The sequence below is a fragment of the Pan paniscus genome, chromosome 11 (genome assembly GCF_029289425.2).
Source record: "Pan paniscus chromosome 11, NHGRI_mPanPan1-v2.0_pri, whole genome shotgun sequence".
Classification (NCBI taxonomy): Eukaryota; Metazoa; Chordata; class Mammalia; order Primates; family Hominidae; genus Pan; species Pan paniscus.
In genome coordinates this window covers 13756469-13779611 of record NC_073260.2, presented here as the reverse complement: position 1 = coordinate 13779611, position 23143 = coordinate 13756469, and the positions used below count along the sequence as shown (strand labels likewise).

Here is a 23143-nt window from a genome sequence, read left to right as displayed (position 1 = left end):
AAATATATAAAGTGCATACTGTTGAAATATTAGGAAAAGTTAACAGAAACACACAAGATGGAAATTTTAATGCATTTCTCTTAATCATCCATAGACCAAATAGTCAAAAACCCTAAGATAATAGAAATAAGTAATTAAGGACATTGACTTAATAAGTATATATTGAGGTCCATAACCGATAGAGAATAATTATTTCCAGAACCCATGGAATATTGACCAAAAAATTATAGCATAGTAAGCAGCCAAATATACATAAATCTCTTAGGCAAAAATTTTATAGTCCACATTTTCTGATCAAAATTCAATAAAGAATAACAAAGTCTAAATTTTAAAATTTGACCATTTAGAGATTGAAATTATTTCAGTTAGTTTCTCCCAAATGTTTTCCCCCAAATCAGTGCATCAAAATAAGCAGGAAATAAGCCTAAGTACCATATTCCAATCTTGCTCAAGAGTTAACAGACGTAAGTGTAAAGGAGGCCAAGAATTCCTGCCAAATTCTCCATTCCTTCACTGGGGCCAAAGTCTACTACCATAGACGGTTTACAAGGCACAGGAACAGGAGAACAATATTTTTTTTTTTTTTGAGACAAAGTTTTGCTCTTGTTGCCCAGGCTGGAGTGCAATGGCGTGATCTCAGCTCACTGCAACCTCCGTCTCCCAGGTTCAAGTGATTCTCCTGCCTCGATCTCCCGAGTAGCTGGGATTATAGGTGCCTGCCACCACCCCTGGCTAATTTTTTGTATATTTTGTAGAGATGGGGTTTCACCATGTTGACCAGGCTGGTGTTGAACTTCTGACCTCAGGTGATCCACCCACCTCGGCCTCCCAGAGTGCTGGGATTACAGGTGTGAGCAACCGTGCCCGGCCCAAGAACAATATTCTTAAATGGTTTTCTTGACAACCAGGCTGCAACTGGTGGGCCACTCTTCACATGCATCCAGCAATTCCCTCTCTGTGAATGAAAAGCTCTTTCACAGGGCCAACCCACTGGAAAAGACCAAATAAGAATCTATTCCAACACTAAGTACAAACACACTAGAAAGAAAATACCTCACATTACACTGCCCGACAGGAGGAGATCCCAGGGATTCACTTTATAGACTGTATTACACCAAACAAACCTGAGAAATCCAACGTCACTGAGAATTGTAAAAAATTTCAAAAGACCATGGTTTAGAGTCAATATAATCATGTAATTCGAAATATGGAACAACTATTTAAAAATGTCATATAATTGTAGTCCAATATCAACACCAGGGAAATTGACATTGGTGCAATACTGTTAAGACTAGACTTTATTCATGAAAACAACAGGTGCTGGAGAGGATATGGAGAAATAGAAATGCTTTTACACTGTTGATGGGAGCGTAAACTAGTTCAACCATTGTAGAAGACAGTGTGGCGATTTCTCAAGGATCTAGAACTAGAAATACCATTTGACCCACCTATCCCATTACTGGGTATATACCCAAAGGATTATAAATCATGCTACTATAAAGACACATGCACACATGTGTTTACTGTGGCACTATTCACAATAGCAAAGACTTGGAATCAACTCAAATGTCCATCAATGATAGACTGGATTAAGAAAATGTGGCACATATACACCATGGAATACTATGCAGCCGTAAAAAAGGATGAGTTCATGTCTTTTGTAGGGACATGGATAAAGCTGGAAACCATCATTCTGAGCAAACTATCACAAGGACAGAAATCCAAACACTGCAAGTTCTCACTTATAGGTGGGAACTGAACAATGAGAACACTTGGACACAGGGCCGGGAACATCACACACTGGGGCCTGTTGTGGGGTGGGGGGAGGGGGAGGGATGGCATTAAGTGAAATACCTATTGTAAATGACGAGTTAATGGGTGCAGCACACCAACATGGCACATGTATACATATGTAACAAACCTGCACGTTGTGCACATGTACCCTAGAACTTAAAAGTATAAAAAAAAAAAGACTATAGACATTACTCACTTTTCACCAGTTTTTACATGTACTTGTGTGTGTGTGTGTGTGTGTGTGTGTGTGTGTTGTGTAGTTCTACACATTGGATTACATGTATATATTTGTGTAATCATCACCAAGATACAAAACTGTTCCATCATGACAGAGAAGCTCTTTTTTACCACCCGTTTATAGTTGGACTGCCTCTCTAACACTGTGCCTGTCCTCTGGCAACCACTCAATTGTTCTCCATCTCTATACTTTTGTCATTTTGAGGATGTTACATAAATGGAATCGGGTGATATGAAACTTTTAGAGATTGGTTTTTTTCACTATGTGAATCCACCCAAGTCACTGCATGTATGAAAACGGTTTGTTCCTCTTCTCTTGATAGTAGTATTACTTGGTATGAATGTACCACAATGTTTAATCATTTACCTGCTGAAGGACATTTAGGTTGTTTCCAGTTTTAAGTAGAAATAAGGCTGATATACACATTTGTATACAGGTTTTTATGTGAATGTAAGTTTTCACTGCTCTGGAATAAATGCCCAAGAGGGCAATTGCTGGGTTGTATGGTAAATTCACGTTTAGCTTTATAAGAAACTGCCAAAGTATTTTCCAGAACGACTATACCATTTTACATTATCAACAGAAATGATGTATGATACAGTTTCTCTACATCCTTGCCAGCAATTGGTGTCATCACTGTTTTTTATTTCAGCTGTTCTAATAGCGTGTGGTCTTAATTGCATTTTCCTAATGGCTAATGTTGCTGAGCATCTTTTCATGTGCTCATCTGCCATCTGTATGCATATCCTCTTCAGTGATATGTCTGTTTATGCCTTTGCCCATTTTCTGATCAACCGTCTAAACTTTCTACTGTTGGGTTCTCAGTTCTTTACCTATTCTATATGTCTTTAGTCAGATAGGTGGTTTACAAATATTTCCTTCCAGTGTGTAGCTTGTCCTTTCATCCTCTTAACAGGGTCTTTTGCAGAGCAAATATTTTTAATTTTAATGAAGTCTAACTTGCTCTAGGTCCCAAAGATTTTCTCCTGTTTTTTTCTTACATTTTACATTTAACTTGTGATTTATTTTTAATTAATACAAGATACATGATTTAGGTTGATTTTCTCAGCTTATAGAATTTCAACTGGTCCAGGACCATTTGTTTAAAAAAAAAAAGTCTCTTCTTCCGCCATTTAATTTGCATGTGTTTTTAACATCAAACCCACTCATATCTGTCTTCAGTTCTGGGAAATTCTTTGACATTATCTCTTCAAATATTGCTTCTCTGCTATTCCCTTCCTTCTCCACTTCACACGTGGGAGCCTTTGAATCTTTCCTTCATGTCTCTTCTCTTTCATTCTTTGTACCTCTTTATCTCTTTGTACTATACCCTAGGTTGAATTCCTCAGTATCAACTGTCCTTCAACTCATTCTCTCTTGAATTGTGACCAGCCTAGAGTTTATCCCAAAGTATTTTTTACTTTAATAATTGTATTTTATATTTCCAGTACTGTACTTTTAATTGGTTCTTTTCTAAATTCAAATTTGCTTGCTTTTGTTTCATAATTTCCTAGAAGTGAACCATGAATGTTATTCCTTCCTTCATCTGTTTGGTGAGCTTAAACATATTTATTTGAAATTAATTTTCAGACTGCTTTACTATATTCTGTTCCCAAATTCATCTCCTGATGATTGTCTGTGTTTCTTGGTACTAGCTATCCTCGTGTGCTTTGGAATTTTAATTTGCTGAGCTCTTCTTGAATGAGAACCCTTGCTTGCTCTCTCCCTCCACTCACTGTCAGTGCTTTTACAGATATTGCCACCACCCTCCACCCTCATCCAAACAGAGGCCTCCAGACCAGAACCAGGTCTTACGCTGATAGTTCAGGGTTCCTGTAATACTAGGGATAACATAAACCCAGCCATGCCACAGTCAGGTCCTGGTTGCACTGCTCTCTCTATTCCTTGGCACCCCAGAAACACAACTTTAAATGAGACACAGACCCAAGCAGCCTTGTTCAGCTTCTTTTCATAGGTATGACAGTCTCACTCCAGCTTCTAGTTTCTGTCATTTCCTCTGGTCCCCGTCCAGGGATGCAGTTCCTTTGGTCCCATACCCTCATGTAGTATTTCCCACTCTTTTTGACACCATGACATATGGAGAAAATAACAATATTTGCACAGTACACAGCTAGATGGATGAGACTGTTCCCTCACCCAGGAATGATTGGCTGAGGGCTCTGATCATCACCCATGCCCTGACTAGCTGCCCTGAAGCCTGAGAAAAATCAGTATGTCATACACTGGTAAACCCATCCACAGCATGCTCTAAGGACAGTAATACCCTAAAATAATGGACTCCTAGCACACTCTGCCTGTTTCTGTAGTTGGTTCTATTTCTAGTCCACCAGGATGCTTATCTTGTTATTAAAGTACAAATATGTTAATAGCATTTCATTTACTATTATTATGTATTTGGAGCAGAATATAGAATTTAAAGCATGAACTTAAAGGTCTATCATAACCATGCTTTTCCCTCTGTTGGAATGCCCTCCTCTCAAGCTCTCTACATGACTTTTTCCTACTGCTCCCTCAGGTATCAGTTTAGATGTCATTTAATCAAGGGAGATTTTCACGACTCCATTTTCACCCCCAAATGTGGGGTTAGATCTCCTTGTAAGCACCTGATTTTGCACGTAATTGTATTGTATTGTTATTACCTATTTACCTTAAACAGAAAGGTCCCTGATGGCAGGAACTGCCTCTTTCATTTCTGTATTTCCAGATCTAGCACAGTGCCTGCAATAAGTACAAACTCAATAAATATTTTCATTTCACCTATAACAGAGTTCCATGGTGGAGAGGATAATGTAATAGTGAAGAGATGGAGCTCTGGAGTCAGAGATTGTTGGGTTTTAATACTAATACTACCACTTATTATGTGACGTAAGAAAGCTACTTAGTCTTTCTAAGTTAGTTTCCTCATCTATAAGATGTACATCACAGTTCAATTCCTATCTCTGTTACTTACTAGTAACCCTGGGCAAGTTCCTCTCTTGATTTCAGTGCCTGCCCTAAGTAATGTTTTAAGAAATTACATCAAAGGCTGGGTGTAGTGGCTCACGCCTGTAATCCCAACACTTTGATAGGCCAAGGCAGGCGGATCACGAGGTCAGGAGATCGAGACCATCCTGGTTAACACGGTGAAACCCCGTCTCTACTAAAAATACAAAAAATTAGCCGGGCGTGGTGGTAGGTGCCTGTAGTCCCAGCTACTCGGGAGGCTGAGGTAGGAGAATGGCGTGAACCCGGGAGGCGGAGCCTGCAGTGAGCCGAGATCGCGCCACTGCACTCCAGCCTGGGCGACAGAGCAAGACTCCGTCTCCAAAAAAAAAAAAAAAGAATTACTTCAGACAACATCGATAAAGTCATTTGTTCTGTGACACCTTTTCCTGTTTCCTTGTTCCCACTTCATGCAGAAAAGGGAGGACCTCACAGCTCACCCTTGAGGAGTGCCGCTGACTGAACCATTTTCTAAGCCTAGGTGGCATCTTGGTGAAAGGCTTTCTCTGCCACCAGAGCTTTGTGTCCACAACTTACTCAGGCAAAGTGGAGGGCAATGTCAATAAGAATTTGAAAAAATGATTTTATGTGTCATACTAAATTTACCTAAAGAAATTTAATATACCTAAAGAAAAATAAAAACTAACTGCTGACTGGATCATACTAACTCTGAAAATGTGAAAGGGGAAGAGAACATCTCCATGAAAATCCTTCTTTTGAGATGGAGTCTTGCTCTGTCACCAGGCTGGAGTGCAGTGGCGCGATCTCGGTTCACTGCAACCTCTACAGCGATTCTCCTGCCTCAGCCTCCTGAGTAGCTGGGATTACGGATGGCCACCACCATGCCCGGCTAATTTTTGTATTTTCAGTAGAGAAAGGGTTTCACCATGTTGGCCAGGCTGGTCTCAAACTCCTGACCTCAGGTGATCCGCCCACCTCGGCCTTCCAACGTGCTGGGATTACAGGTGTGAGCCCCCGCACCCAGCTGAGAGTCCGTTTTTAAAACGAAGGCATCTACTACATTTTGCTGTGTTCTAAACCCTACTGCTGGAAAGAACATGTAAAACTAGAAGAGAATGCCTGTCAGAAACTCAAGTAGGGGAGAGGCAATGCAGCAAAGCACTTTAAAGTTCAAATTATAATGCAGAGGCATAGAGAGGCTACTCTCAAGCACTACATTTTAAATATAATTATTTAATGAAGAACAGAGCCTAGTGACTGAGAGAAAATTAGAACCATTAACTGATAAAGAAAACTAAAATTCGGACCAAAGGTTCTATAGAAGGCAGAAGGAAATAATGCAAAAACCTTGGCATCAAACAGACCTGGAATCAAATCCTGACTCTGCCATCTCTCACTGTGCAACCTTCAGCCAGTAACAGCTCTGAACCTGAGCTTCCACCACTGCAGAATGAGGATCATTACCCTCACCTCCCAGGGAGCTGGGAGGATCAAATGAGATTCCAGATACCAGCTATGAAGTGCCCAGCCCAGTGCCCAATGCATGGTTGGTGCTCAACAAACATCAATCCCCTCCCGTTCCCTTCCAGGTTGCTTATTAGCAGGGATCATAAAAGGGTTTGGAAATTACTAAAAATCCATGTTCTCATGTCTGTAATTCACAAACTTCTAAGTCTATTTTGCAAGCTGATTCTCTGAGATGCACAGGCGCGAGACCTGGTGAGCACCCAGAGCTGGATCAGTGCAGAAGTGTGGTTCCAGGCCAATGCCTAGAAAGACTAACCAGCCTAGAAGACACCTTGGGTGGCCAAAAGACCGCAAGAAACTAGAGCAGCCAAAAAGAGAATGGATTACTTGAGCTTCGGCTCCCGTCCTTCGCTTGTATACTGCCAGCAGATGAGCCCGATCAGGTCCTGCACCCTGGCGCTGGCCATTGTCACCACGGTCATTGGGAGCAGTCTGTCCTGGCTCGAGTGCAGAGGGAGGTAGACATCGATCTTCTTGGTTGCTGTTGTACCTACATGACCCTGTGGACAGAACAAACACGTGAGAGCAAAGCACACTGCCAGTTATACAGACCCCACTGCTCTCCAGTCCTGTGGGCAGCACAGCCATTTTTCATCCTTGCTGTACAGACCTGCTGTGACCATGGAATGGTCCCAAAGTGGAAACACTGTCTAGTTTCAAGGATTTTTTTTCCTTAAATTTTCATTTTATAATAAACTAATGGATCGGGATCTGCCAGCAGGAAGGTAAATGGGCACTACAACTAAGAGGAAAATATGAGTGGTGAGTAGAGTTTATGTTTGGTGTTAGGAGGCTGGCTTTGCTACTAACTCAGTGTGTCCTTGGACCTTAGCACTGGGTGCCTCTCTGGCAACTGTCTCATTGTCCTTGAGACAATGAGATGAGCTGCCTGGGAAGCTGTCATACTCTCCCAGGAAGGATTTAGGCCCGCAGCACTGAAACAAGTGCTTGCCTTCTCAGAGACTGGGGGCTAGTTCCACTAGGCAGTACATCTGTTTCCTTCAGTACCACACAGGTTCAAGGGCCCTTTGGTCCTCCATTATTGCCCTAACCACCAACCCCACACTGCTGGATATATTCCCACTCCCTCCCACACACCTACCACTCCTCCCACCTGCGTCTTCCACTCTGCCCTCGAGAGCTGCTGCGCTAATCAGCAAACACCCATAAATCCTCAGCTGCTTTTTAAAACGATTTCCTCTACCTCTTGGACTTCACTGAAACTGCTGTTGAGGATACTGCCTCCTCTGCTGTCCTGTTAAAAGAGGACTGCTTTGTTGTTGTTGTTGTTTTTAATAACCCCTGCACCCTCAAGGCATGCAAGAGTAGGTATCCTAGTCCCTGCTAACACTTCCAATCTAGTACTTTCTCTTTTGTGAAAAAAATCCTTGTTCTCTTGAGACCCAGGCCATCCGATGACACCATCCTCTCTCCCTCCTTTTGTGTTTCTGTTATCCGCCAACCTTCTGGCCATTCCCCTCCCTCACAGAAGGCTTGCACGCTGGCTCAGTCTTCCTTCCCACCCATGCAATATGTTCACCACACAGAGTATATAGAAAAGTGTCACAGAAAACGAGTTCAAATCGGAACGCTTGATTGTCCCTCACTCCCTCCTATCCCAAGTCACAACAACAACCCCTCTTATTTTAATAATATGTGCTGCCACCACTAAGCCAGCTGCTCATCTCAACAGTCTTGATGCTTCTTCCTCCCTCACACTGCCTATCTACTCCATTAGGAAGTTCTAATGTCTCTACTTCAAAAATACATTTCAATGGGGAAAGTACAGTCTTTTCAACAAATGATGCTGGGACAAGTGGATAGCCACATGCAAAAGAACGAATTTGGAGTCCTGCCTCATACCACATAAATATATCAATCCAAAATAAATCAAAGATCTAGATGTAAGAGGCAAAACTATAAAATTCTTAAAAGGAAACAGGTGTAAATCTTCATGACTTTGGATTACGCAACGATTTCTTTAATATGACACCAAAAGCATAAATAACAAAATAAATAAATTGAACTTCATTAAAATTAAAAACTTTTGTGCCTAGGCCAGGCGCAGTGGCCCATGCCTGTAATCCCAGCACTTTGAGAGGCCAAGGCAAGGAGATCACTTGAGGTCAGGAGTTTGAGACCAACCTGGCCAACATGGTGAAATCCCCTCTCTAATAAAAATACAAAAATCAGCTGGGCGTGATGGCAGGCGCCTGTATTGCCAGCTACTGGGGAGGCTGAGGCAGGAGAACTGCTTGAACCCAGAAGGCAGATGTTGCAATGAGCCAACATCATGCCACTGCACTCCAGCCTGGGCAACAGAGGGAGACTCTGCTCAAAACAAAAACAAACAAACAAACAAACAAACTTTTGTGCCTAAAGGATACTATCAAGATAGTAAAAAGACAATCAAAAGAATGGGAGAAAATATTCACAAATCATATATCTCATAAGGCTCTACTATCTAGAATACGTTGAGAAGTCTTATAATTCAATAAGAAGACAAAATTTTTTAATGGGCAAAGATTTGAACAGACATTTCTCCAAAGAAGATACACAAATGACCAATAAACACATGAAAACTGTTTCATATCATTAACCATAATGTAAATTACTTCTTACTCACTAGGGTGGCTATAATTTAAAAAAGGCAAAAACTCCAAACAACAACCCAAAAAACCCTAAAAATAGCAAGGATTTGTGAGGATATGGAGAAACTGAAATCCTCAGACACTGCCAGTGGGAATGTAAAATGATACAGTCATTGTGAAAATGTTCGGCAGTTTCTCAAAAATGAAACACAGAATTACCATATGACCAAGCGATTCCATTCCTAGGTATATACTCTAGAGAACTAAAAACATATGCTCACATTGAAACTTGGACAAATGTTCATAGCAGCATTATTTATAACAGCCAAGGAATGAAAAACATCCAAATGTCCACTAACTAATGAATGGATAAACAAAATCCATACAATAGAATATTATTCAGCCATGAGAAAGAATGAAGTACTGATACACACAGAATGGGTGTACCATGAAAACATCATGCTAAGAGAAGGAAACCAGACATGAAAGGCCACTACTGTATGAACCCATTTATATGAACTGTTCAGAACAGGCAAATCCATAGAGACAGAAAGTAGATTAGAGGTTGGCAGAAGATGACAGGGGTGGGAAATTGGGAGGTATGAGGTTTCTTTTGGGGGTGATCGTAATGTTCTGAAATTGGCAGTAACAGTTCATAACACTGTTAATATATTAAATACCACAGAACTGTACACTTTAAAATGGTTAAAATGGTAAATTTTATGTAATGTTTTATCTTAAGAAAAAAAGTGAAAAATATGTATTTCAAAACCATCTCACTTCTATCTCCACTGCCACCAAAATTACCATCAGGTCTCACCTGAACTATTGTAACAGTTCCCAAATTATTCTACAGTAGTCTTGTTTTATCTGATTTGTTCTCTACACACAAGTTAGATCTGTTTTTTAAACTCAGATTTGATCATACCATATCCTGTTTAAATTCCTTCGATGAGTGGCTCCCAAACACCGTGAACAAAATCCAAACTCCCTGCAACATCCAACAAAGCACCACATGATCTGGCCCCGTCTACCTCTTTAACATCATCCACTGCCACTCCCCCACCTGCTCATCAGACTTCGGCTATACCAGCCTTCTGGAAGTACCCTCAATATACCAGCACGTGTGCCTGTGTGTACCTTGCTTGCATTTCTCACGTCCCAGGGCTTAGCAGGTGCTGTTCACTGTATCTAGAGAGGCTCTTTTTCATGGCTTTGCATGCGTGACTCCTCATCCTCTAATGTGTGCCCTTGGGAGGTTACTTAATCTCTCTATGCTTCTGTTTCCTCATATGTAAAATAAGGAGAATGGCAGGACCTACCTATCATAAGACCCTTATGAGAATTATTATTACTTATTATTAATTATTATTATACAGGGCTCAGCTGTCACTGTTAACACTCCTTTTGCAGTTATTCTCTCACACATGTCCTGTTCATCTCCTTCAGAGCGCTTAACAATTGAGATGATTTATTTATGTACATCTTTAGTGTATGCTTTCTCCACGAAGTTTCCTCTGAACTTCCTTGAGAGCAATGTTAACGTCTGCTTTGTTTTCTGTTCCATACATAATGCCTGGCCCTGTACCTGGCACACAGAAGACCCTGAGGAAAAAATCTGTTGAACTACAGAATGAATGTATGAATGACTCCAGTGCCTGCCAGGACACATAGTAGGAACTGAGTAAATGTTAGTTTTCTCCATCCCTCTTGCCCTTCCTCTATGGATCCATTTCCTGGTCATAGATGAAAGTGGAGGGACTTGAGCAATCATGTGGTTCCATCTTTAACTCTATAATTCTATCATTCTGAGGTGAAAAAGGTCAGTACAGGGAAAGGAAATTATAAAGTCAGTTTAAAAAACATTTTTAGAGTAATTCCACTTTGCACACAACCCAGCATCCATCATTAGATCGACTGATTTTTTTCCCTCAGCCTCATCTGTATGTTACAAAGCAACTACCAAAAAAATAATTCTCCTACATAATGCATGCACCCACACTCGCTGTCTCTCTCTTGCACGTGTGCACTCTCTTTCTGTCTCGTATGCAAACACACGTGGGCAAGCACACATTCCCTTGTGTGGTTTTCAGCTCTGAAATAATAATTTCAATGGCTAACAAAGACTTCACTAAATAACAAGTGTTTTGGCCTTGTCGGGCAGGCAAAGGGTTACAATGCAAACAGTGGGAATCTTTCTGGAGTCGGTTGATAGCCCTCATATTACCCTCCTTTTCAGACCCAGATCAGTTGCTTGTCATTGCTCTCTCTTTTTATTTCTGTTTATTCCTCTTCCTCTGGAAGCACTAGAACTAAGGAGCTATAGGAGTCACAGTATCTCAAGATATGAAGATTCAACGAGATGACAAATGTGAATGTCCTTCATAAACTGTACGATGCTTTAGAAATGCAGAGCAGTATGCCAGAAAGGGCGTCTGTGTTGAAATTCGACCCATTTCTATTACTCAAGCTTACTACAAGGTCACATGAGGCCAAGAACGGGTACTGCAGGAACACTAATAATACTGACTATTGTAACAAGAGCTAGCATTTAGGCCAGGTGCGGTGGCTCACACCTGCAATCTCAGCACTTTGGGAGGAAAAGGTGGGTGGATCACCTTGGGTCAGGAGTTCGAGACCAGCCTGGCCAACATGGCGAAACCCCATCTCCACTAAAAATACAAAAATCAGCCGGGTGTGGTGGCGGGAACTTTTAATGCCAGCTACTGAGGAGGCTGAGGGAGGAGAATTGCTTGCAACTGGGAGGCAGAAGTTGCAATGAGCTGAGATGGCGCCACTGCACTCCAGCCCGGGCAACAAGAGTCAAACTCCATCTCAAGAAAAAAAAAGGGGGGCGGGGGATAGGGCTAGCACTTACTGAGAGCTGTTAAGTAAACTCTGCTAAATGTTTGCCTAATTATATCATTTAATTCATACAATAACTCTAAGAAATAGTTTCTATCATAACTTTTTTTTTTTTAAACAGTCTCGCTCTGCTGCCCAAACTGGAGTGCAGTGGCACAATCTCAGCTCAATGCAACCTCCACCTCCCAGGTTCAAGCAATTCTTGGGCCTCAGCCACCCAAATAGCTGAGATTGCAAGCACGTGCCACCACACCCAGCTACTTTCTGTGTTTTTAGTAGAGACAAGGTTTTGCCATGTTGGCCGGGCTGGTCTCGAACTCCTGACCTCAAGTGATCCGCCTGCCTCGGCCTCCCAAAATGCTGGGATTACAAGCGTGAGTGACTGCGACCTGGCGTAACCTTTATATTATAGCTGAGAAAACCAAGGCTTACAAGGCTACAGTCATCTGCTCAACATCCAATAACCAAAGTGGAAGAGCCAAGACTCAAACCTCATGTCAGCCTGACTCCAAAGGCCCTACTGTAAACACCAACGCCTTCTTTCCCTGGACTTACGCTAAATGTAATCAATTCCTACTCTTCAAGGCTTGAAAATCGTCTCCCTCTTCTTTTCCCCACAAACCTGAGGAAAGCTTTGCCTGAGGAGCTGCTCGAGGAGAGCAGTTAGGAGATGGAGACTCCAGGAAACCCTGCCACTGTCAGTTGACTGAAGGGCAGTCACCACAGTTTAGGAAATGAGGACAGATAGTTATATGGTACTCATATGAGTAACACAGAGTATACTCCTCTATTTACTCTAAAGAGTACAGTACTCTTTACTACCCTCTATTTCATAGTAAAATAGAAAGTGGGGCAAAAACTATCAGAATGAATATGATAGATACTTATTAAATGAATGAAGCACTTTATCTTTTTAATCTTCTAATTCCATCTTGAGGAAATGATGATGGGAAAAGTGCCTTGCACACTGAAATTACATATTTTTTAATAAGGAGACTGTCTTCTGAAAAAGCTCAAGGTGGTGGCAGTTAGCTCTATCCTAATAGTCCCTATGTTGCAATATTTAGAAGGAATCATCTAAAACATAAAACAATCCATCAACATAATAGAAAGTAATTAACTTATTTAAAAAAACGGTGACCGAAGGATTAAAAGTATTCATTACACATCAAGGCAAGCAATATTCCATAGATGTCTAAATATGAAAAAGCAACTAGCAATAAACAAAGATCATATCATACAGTTTCACTGCATGGCAATTTACGTGTTCCACCATACAGGACTGGGGAAATGGAGGCATATTTAGAGCACAGGGAAGCGGGCAACACAGAGAAAGTGTTGCCACAGGGAAACTGGCTTAGCTTTATGTTCTCATTCTCTCATGCATTCAACAAACACCAGCTGAAACATGATGCTGGGCTCCGAAGACAAAGTCCACTGACATACAACACAGACCAGACCCTCATCAAACTGTTTTGCTGAAGGTCTCACTGTACAATGTCACGAAAGTTTTAAGAAGGGGAAAGTCCAGTCTGTCATGAGAGCCCAGAAGCAACCCAGGCTAAAGGGGGCTAGTGAAGGCCTCTTAGATATAAAAATGTACCCTTCCATGCAACAGAACCTTAACCAAGAAAAAGATGCTTATTGTATTTACCTACTATACCAATACACCAAAAGGTGAGCAGGAGTTCCCTCTGAGACACGGGATTATCAGTGATTTTAATTTTCTGGTTTATAGTTTTCTGTATTTTCTATAATAGACATGTATTACTTTTATAATTAGAAACAAAATTATAAATACTATAAACTAAAAAGGAGATAAAAAGAATAAGAGTACCATTCAGGGCTTAAAAGTTTTAGGTGAGGGAAAGAGAGGATCAATTTCGAAAATGTAGCCTGTGTTAAGGGATCAAGTAGGCATCATTAAGAATATACTATGTGCTGGCCAGGCGCAGTGGCTCATGCCTGTAATCCCAGCACTTTGGGAGGCCGAGGCGGGCAGATCACGAGGTCAGGAGATCGAGACCATCTTGGCTAACACGGTGAAACCCCATCCTACTAAAAATACAAAAAATTAGCCGGGCGTGGTGGTGGGCACCTGTAGTCCCAGCTACTCAGGAGGCTGAGGCAGGAGAATGGCGTGAACCCTGGAGGCGGAGCTTGCAGTGAGCCGAGATAGCACCACTGCAGTCCAGCCTGGGCGAAAGAGCGAGACTCCGTCTCAAAAAAAAAAAAAAAAAAAAAAAAAAAAGGAACATACTATGTGCTGTGACAGGCTGTTGGAAAAAGTAAGTTGAAATATAACTCAAAAAAAAAAAAAAAAGAAAAAAAAGAAAATATAACTCAGGGCTGGGCATGGTGGCTCACACCTACAATCCCAGCATTTTGGGAGGCCGAGGCGGGCAGATCACCTGAGGTCAGGAGTCCAGACCAGCCTGGCCAACATGGTAAAATACAAAAATACTAAATATACTAAAAATACAAAAATTAGCTAGGCATGGTGGCATGTGCCTATAGTCCCAGCTACCCCAGAGGCTGAGGCACAGGAATCGCCTGAACCCAGAAGGAAGATGTTGCAGTGAGCCAAGATCATGCCACTGCACTCCAACCTGGGTGACAGAGTGAGACTGTCTCAAAAAAAGAAAAAATATATATATAACTCAGATACCTTACTATGGCAGGTTAAGTAATTTTTATCAAAGAAAAAGAAAAGGGCAAGGCACAGTGGCTCAGGCCTGTAATCCTAGCACTTTGGGAGGCTGAGACAGATGGATTGCCTCAGCTCAGGAGTTTGAGACCAGCCTGGGCAACACAGTGAAACCCCGTCTCTACTGAAATACAAAAAATTAGCCAGGTGTGGTGGCGTGCGCCTGTAGTCCCAGCTACTTGAGAGGCTCAGGCAGGAGAATTGCTTGAACCCGGGAGGCAGAGGTTGCAGTGAGTCGAGATCATGCCACTGCACTTCTGCCTGGGACAGAGCGAGACTCTGTCTCAAAAAGAAAAAGAAAAAAGAAGGTAATAAATTCACAATCAGCTGACAATTTGAAGTTGAACAACATTCTCCAGAGCAGCTCCTAAATCAGGAAATGCCCCCAAGGCAGGTTTGAGAACAAACAGAAAAGTACTTCCTATAGCAAAACTTTCTTGGCACAAATGCAACTCATGAGGACCAACTAGACTCAACTTCATATCCCACAGCCTCTCCCTGACCTGATGGCTTTGCAAATGCAGTCAGAATCTGAAATTTAACATATCCAACACCAATTTTCTTCTTCACTGGCATGTCTGTCATTCTATACTCTATCTCAACTAAGGCTTTCACCATCTACTCTGTCACGCAAGCTAGGAATCCTAATTCCTCTTTCTGTCTCACACTCTACCATCCAAATGCCTCTGAAATGCCTCCCAAATCTCTCTCCTTCCCATGCTTATTGCCAACGCCCCAGTTTAGGCTTCGTCAGCTTTGTCATCTGTCAGCGAGACCACTGCAGCAATCTCCAACTATTTCTTTATTTTTAAAAATCCTTCTCCCTCCAAATCTTTCTCTCCTTATTGCCACCAATGTGATTTTTCTCAAATCACAGACCATGCCAGTCATGTGGAAACATAGGATGGCCTAGTGGTAGCATTCCAACTCCTTAGATGGCAGTTAATGCCCTTTGCAATCTGGTCCCTCATATCATTACTGATGTACACTGAACAGTAATTAAGAGCACAGACTCGGGGTCAGCTAGGCCCAGGTCGGAATCCTGGCTTTACCACTTCCTTAGCTGCTAGACCTTAGACTTTGGGCAAGTAACCTCACTTCTCAGAACTTGTATTTACTCACTTGGAAAGCAAATAAGATGTATCTAAAATGCCTGCCACAAAGTCACTGATCAAGAAACATAGCTCTTCTTCTGTCCTTCAATTCAAATATCACCTCTTCCAAGAAGGTAGAAGACCAAATAAATTCCCTCTTCTCTCCTCCCCTAACAATTTGATTTGCACAGACTTAGAGTTTCACTTTTTTCTGTAACTACCCTCACCACCTCCTTCCCCACACTCTCTCATTCAGCTGTGAATTACATAAAGGGAAAAATAGCCTCATCCATTTTGTATTCTCCTAGAGCCTAGAACACAGCAGGGGTTTCATGCTAGCTGGCTAAATCAAAAGGACTCCTCAGACTCTCTTTCAGAATGGACCCACTGGACCTACCAATTCTCTATCCCAGGTAGAGCAGCTATACCTCTTCTACTTCCCAGGCCCTGTTCTTCAGGAACACTCTTTCCTCTCTGAAATATCCCCAGCACCTAACAAAGGGCCCGACATAGTTACTTACACATACTGATGGAATAAATGATTAATATTCTTTTAACACATGATTTAAACACTTGCATTATATTATAGCATATGGTGGTACCACCTATTCTCCCATTTTTAGAAATGGAAGCTGTTTACAATATTCCATTATTATAAATAATCTCATAAACATTTTCCTATATAAATGTGAACATATTTCTAGAAGTAGATTACTAAGTCAAAGACTATGAATGTTTTGTAACTTGTGATATATACTGGAAAAGCTCAGTCTTTTAAAAAGTGTCTCCAGGCCAATTATGAAATATCAATACTATGAACCAAAGGTTACCCAATTAATAATTAGCTCATAAAATGGGTAAACTTAAAAATCTAAAATAACTTCTAATACACAGAATGTGAACAGATATAGAATTGAAATATATGTATTTGAACATGCTGATGAATTAAAACATTATCTAGAGCAGCTTTTCTCAGCTGATCCTATTAATTAAAATAATATACATTAGCTGCTTATCATAAAATTAATTTCAAAATCATATACCTGATAGTTTCCAAAGTAGGAGAAGCAATAAGAATACAGATGGGATTCAGTTCAAAATAATCTTGAATTAAGAAATATCATGCTATGTTTGTCAGCTTACTCCTTTCTGCCTGTGGACACGCCAAGGAAGCATCGTTAAAGTCTCTCTTCTCCCTGCCGTCCTAAGTCAGAGTCTCCTAAAGAGCCGGAACAGCTAAGGAATCTCTTCATTGGAGGGTTGAGCTTTGAAACAACCAATGAGAGCAAGAGGAGCCACTGTGAGCAATGGGGAACGCTCCCAGACTGTGTGGTAATGAAAGATTCCAACACCAAGCGTTCCGGGGGTTTTGGGTTTGTCACCTATGCCTCTGTGGAGGAGGTGGATGCAGCCATGAATGCAAGGCCACACAAGGTGGATCGGAGTTGTGGAACCAAAGAGAGCTGTCTCAAGAGAAGATTCTCAAAGACCAGGTGCCCACTTAACTGTGAAAAAGATATTTGTTGGTGGCATTAAAGAAGACACTGAAGAACATCACCTGCGAGATTATTTTGAACAGCGTGGAAAAACTGAAGTGATTGAAATCACGAATGACCGAGGCAGTGGCAAGAAAAGGGGACTTGCCTTTGTAACCTTTGATGGCCATGACTCCATGGATAAGACTGTCATTCAAAAATACCATACTGTGAATGGCCACAATTGTGAAGTTAGGAAAGCTCTGTCAAAGCAAGAGATGGCTAATACTTCATCCAGCGAAAGAGGTCGAAGTGGTTCTGGAAACTTTGGTGGTGGTCGTGAAGGTGACTTCGGTAGGAATGACAACTTTGGTCATGGAGGAAACTTCAGTGGTTGTGGTGCCTTTGGTGGCAACCATGGTGGTGGTGGATATGGTGGCAGTAGGGATGGCTATAATGGATTTGGTACTGATGGAAGCAATTTTGGAGGATGGTGGAAGCTACAATGATTCTGGCAATTACAACAATCAGTCTTCAAATTTTGAACCCATGATGAAAGGAAACTTTGGAGGCAGAAGCTCTGGCAGCTATGGTGGTGGAAGCCAGTACTTTCCCAAACCACAAAACCGAGGTGGCTATGGCAGTTCCAGTAGCAGCAGTAGCTACAGCAGTGGCAGAAGATTTTAATTACTGCCAGCAAACAAAGCTTAACAGGAGAGGAGAGCCAGAGAAGTGACAGGGAAGCTACAGGTTACAACAGATTTGTGAACTCAGCCAAGCACAGTGGTGGCAAGGCCTAGCTGCTACAAAGAAGACATGTTTTAGACAAATACTCATGTGTATGGGCAAAAAACTCGAGGACTGTATTTGTGACTAATTGTATAACAGGTTGTTTTAGTTTTTCTTCTGTGGAAAATGTAAAGCATTCCAACAAAGGATTTTAATGTAGATTTCTTTTTTGTACCCATGCTGTTGATTGCTAAATGTAACAGTCTGATCATGACGCTGAATAAATGTGTCTTAAAAAAAAAAAAAAAAAAGGCCAGGCGCGGTGGCTTATGCCTGTAATCCCAGCACTTTGGAGGCCAAGGCGGGCAGATCACGAGGTCAGGAGATCGAGACCATCCTGGCTAACAAAGTGAAACCCTGTCTCTACTAAAACAAATACAAAAAATTAGCCGGGCGTGGTGGTGGGAGCCTGTAGTCCCAGCTACTTGGGAGGCTGAGGCAGGAGAATGGTGTGAACCCGGGAGGTGGAGCTTGCAATGAGCCGAGATCGTGCCACTGCACTCCAGCCTGGACGACAGAGCGAGGCTCCGTCTCAAAAAAAAAGCTTGGCCTGGTGGCACATGTCTGTAGTCCCAGCTACTCAGGAGGCTGAGGTGGGAGGTTCACTTGAGCCTGGGAGGTTGAGGCTGCAGTGAGCTATGATTGAGCCCCCTGCCCTTTGGCCTGGGCAACAGAGCAAGACCCTGTCTCTAAAAGAAAAGAAAAAAAGAAATATCCATATCAAGTGAGTTAGCTGAATTAAGTCTTACAGACGAAAGGCTTGGCTAGCATTGCTATTTAATATCAAGGTTTCCCAGTAAAAATTGAGTATCAGATCTAAACTGCTGCTAAGTGTTCAGTTTCTCTCCCAAGGAAAAGAAACAGAGAAAGGATAGACAGCTTAGCTTCTGCAATTAAAGAGACAAAAAGCAGGCAACATTATTCCATTAGTAACAACTGCACAAGCAGATCATTACGTGTAATTTTAATGCAGAAATAAATATATCAGTGTATCCAGACGATGTAATGATGCAAATTGATAAAAGAGTTATTTGCAGCCTTCAAAAGAGCCATTCTCTGAAAAGAATGGCTACAGTTCTATTCCATCAGTACCTTTATCCCAACTTCCTCAAGAAGGACCAAAGGATGCTATATTCTACCAATGGTCTTGTCTTTAATAACATAGTAGGCAGACTTGGTACAGGGGTCTCAAATGATCACTACTCTAATGATAATTAATGGACTTCATTTGATCAGAAGTAATAATCTCAAACAAAATCTGGCCTAAATTGGTCTAATTCAGGTTTTACGGGCTATGGGAAGTAAAGAGGGTCGACATGAGAAAAAAAAAAAAACAAAACCCAAACACCAGAATTGTAACATTTTGATCTTAATAAAATTCTGGCTTTATGGACTCACAAAAAGAACTTTTTTTTAAACATTCAAAATGGTAATATTGAATTTATAAATGGATTTTGTGTAAAATTCTATGACAAATCCATTCAGAGATAGGGGCTTGGCTTTGTAGTGCTATCTTAACCGTCAATAAATCTGGAATGCTTAAAGGCTATTAAATTAACATTTCCCTGATCTGGTACCTGTAGTCAAGTTAATTTGTCAAAAACATTTCTACAGTTTGTCACTGGACACTGTATTTTCTGACAAGTTAAGCTTAAAATAAAATTGACAAAATCTCATTAATTTCCTCTGAATCACCAACCTTGGTTCCATTAAGCTTTTATTATTAAGAACGTCAACTGCCACTCTTTCTTTAACAAGGTCAAGTTCTGATCTGGGTACCTCCAGGATCCTTGCTATAACTAATAGAAACTAGGGAGGCAGTAGAGTGTGATTAAGAGCACAAGTCGGGCCATCAGATAGATCTGAGTTCAATTATAAGCAATGCCACTTACTATGTGTGCCTGGACAATTTATTTAAGCTCTGTGAGTCACTATTTTCTCACATACAAAATGTGGATAATAAAAGTACCTCCTTAAATAATTGTTGAGACGATTCAATAAGACTGTACGGGCCGGCGCAGTAGCTCACACCTGTAATCCCAGTACTTTGGGAGGCTGAGGCAGCTGGATCACCTGAGGTCAGGAGTTTGAGACCAGCCTGGTCAACATGGTGAAACCCCGTCTCTACTAAAAATACAAAAAATAGCCAGGCCTGGTGGCAGGCACCTGTACTCCCAGATACTCGAGAGGCTGAGGCAGGAGAATCACTTGAACCCAGCAGGCAGAGGTTACAGTGAGCCAGCACTGCACTCTAGCCTGGGTGACAAGAATGAAACTCCGTCTCAAAAAAAAAAAAAAGACTTCATGTAAAGCACTTATTACTGTGCCTAGTCCCACAGTAAATGCTCAAGAAATACTGGTTATTATGATGTTTTTTCCTACTTTTTATCTACTTTTATATCAATAGACTTAAAAAAAATATTGCCGTTCATAGACTTTTGAAACTACAAGAAATCTGAAGGGTCATCCCCTTTGAAATATCAACAAATGATTGTCTTACAACCTCTCCTGAACACCTTCACTGATGATGTCCCTGTCACCATGTGAAGTAGCCCCTTTTCTTCAGTCTTTGGCAAACAGTTTTGCCAGCTAAAATGTGTTTATGTCCACTGAGGTGCAATCTCTCTGCAAGTTTTACTCATTAGTCTTAGCGCTAACCCTTATGAAATTTGAACAAATCTACCTCTACCTCCATAGACACCCTTTCATATACCTAGGATCTCAAACAAAAAACTTGGTTACTAAACACCATGGAATAAGCCAGGCTATAATCCTTTCAAGAGTACAACACAGCACAGAAAATGGCATTTTGTAACTTTTCCTTCTGTAACATCTATGATAAATGTAAGTCCCTTTTTTTTTTTTTTTTTTTGAGATGGAGTCTTGCTCTGTTGCCCAGGCTGGAGTGCAATGTTGTGATGTCAGCTTACTGCAACCTCTACCTCCCAGGTTGAAGCGATTCTCCTGCCTCAGCCTCCCGAGTAGCTGGGATTATAGGCACTTGCCACCACGCCCGGCTATTTTTTGTATTTTTAGTAGAGACAGGGGTTTGCCATGTTGGCCAGGCTGTTCTTGAACTCCTGACCTCAGGTGACGTGGCTGCTTGAACTCCTGACCTCAGGTGATCCGGCTGCCTTGGCCTCCCAAGTGCTGGGATTACAGGCGTGAGCCACCGCGCCTGTCCGCAAATGTAAATCTTTAGTCCTGGACTCAAAACAAGAAAGGAGATTGCTGCTCTCAGAAATGGTTTTCTCTACTTAAAACAAAGCCTCTATATTTTGATGCTCTGACATTTTTGAGAAAGAAAATGCCTAGCAACTATTGGTTTAAACAATCTGTTATCAAATGAAGTTTGATTAATAGCCTCAAATAATTCTTTTATTTCAAGATATCAACTGAAAAACTAGCAATCATTCATGTTCAAATGTAGGTAAGACATTTCATAAAACATGGGGGGAAGTATGAAGGCAAAAAAAAAAAAAAGGCCAGTCCACTCCGTATCAGAAACAATCATTTTCTCAAAGACCTAAATTCAGAAAGCAATTCTTGATACTGGCAGTTTTCACCAACATAAGTTACATTTGCTAGACTTCTGTTTGCTGAGTCAACTGAACTGATCTGGACTCTGGCCCTGCCAGCCTTGAGCTGTGCAGCCTTGGGTAAGCCCATAATCTCTCTTAAAGTCAGTTTCCTCTCCCATAAAATAGAGATGAGACCATCTACTTCAAAAGATTATCAGGAAGTATAAAGTGAAAACAAAGCATGTTAAAATCCTCTGTGAACTGCAAACTATCATACAAATGTCAATTATTCCTTATTATTGTAATTTAAGCTGTTACTCAGACCAGGCAGATTTTTGGACAAAATGTTCCTTCAAGCAAACATGAAATTGAGAAGTAGGGACAACAGGGAAAGGTCTCTATCTTAATTATTTTGAGAGAAGAACCACATTCTCTTCTCATCCAGCCTTGGGACAGTTACAGCATGTATCAGAATGTGCTCTCACACAGGTATAATCTAGCCATCTTCAAGCATGTAAAATGTCCACTTCGAATTTTCAAAGCCATGATGGGATTCTGTAGATCATTAATGTTACACAGTGCTTTGCATTTAACTATACAAACAATAGCTTCCATAATGATGATATTATCAGGGAAAGGTAATCTGCATGAACTAAGCCCCATCACAGAGCATAAGTTTAGGGACCTCTTCATTATTAAATCATTTATATAATAAAATCAATATGCTTTAAAAGTAAAAATAGGTTTTTTTTAAAAACCATAAAGAAGAGTTACATGTTTTAAACTCTATCAATTATCATAATATAATGAGTCTTGAAGATTTAATATCAACTCTTAGAATTAAAACTCAATGGAGAATGTATATTTGACTCCATTACTAGATGATGTATCTCTAAAAAAGGTTATAGTACAGCCATTATCACCTTCCTAAATTATATGGAAATTGTGGTATAACCCTCCAACTACCCCGAGGACAATTTAATTTCAAAGATAGCAAAGTATTTTGAGAATGTAAAATTGCATAAATATTGAAGGAAATAATCCAGGCGCATATGTCATATTCATTTCTTGCAGGGTTTCAGTCGATTAAACATTATAAAAATTTTAAACGTCACTATTCACATTAAAATTGTTTCCTTAATTTTAAATAGTGTAAAAAATCCACAAATTTCTATACAGTGGTAGGTTCGTAACTAAGTGTTTTATCACTTTAAGATTCAATGTTCCTTAATGATATAACTCAAAAATTTCACTGTATCATTATTTAGAAAGTCATAAAAATCTCTTAAAATTAATCTTTCATGCACATCCAGCTTATCCAGCTTATCCAAAGTTAGAATTTAATTAGATGGCCTTGGCATAAATGGGCTTACTACTTTATTTGCTCAATCAGCGTACGTCTCTTCAGTAATTATAATTAATTCAAGTCCCTGACGCACCTCCTAGCAAACAATGTAAAAACATCAGACAAAATGGAAATAAATAGGTTCACATTTCTTCAATTACAACATTCACTTTCATCCTCAAAATGCACATGTGAAATAACTGGGATAGTTGTTACTCTATGTAACACATAAA

General features: G+C 40.8%; 1 protein-coding gene and 1 pseudogene across 8 annotated transcripts in view; one reads left to right on the top strand and one right to left on the bottom strand.

Annotated features, from left to right (window-relative positions):
- MAPKAP1 (MAPK associated protein 1) overlaps nt 1-23143 on the bottom strand; it is a 265297-nt gene that overhangs the window by 138066 nt on the left and 104088 nt on the right. For all 8 annotated transcript variants that reach the window (XM_034929066.3, XM_034929065.3, XM_063594202.1 and 5 more), the window contains one exon: nt 6851-7023. In XM_034929066.3, the coding sequence (XP_034784957.1) occupies nt 6851-6945 (95 nt within the window). In that variant the 5' untranslated portion in view covers nt 6946-7023. The remainder of the gene's footprint in view (nt 1-6850; nt 7024-23143) is intronic.
- LOC129398706 (heterogeneous nuclear ribonucleoprotein A1-like) lies at nt 11477-22167 on the top strand (annotated as a pseudogene).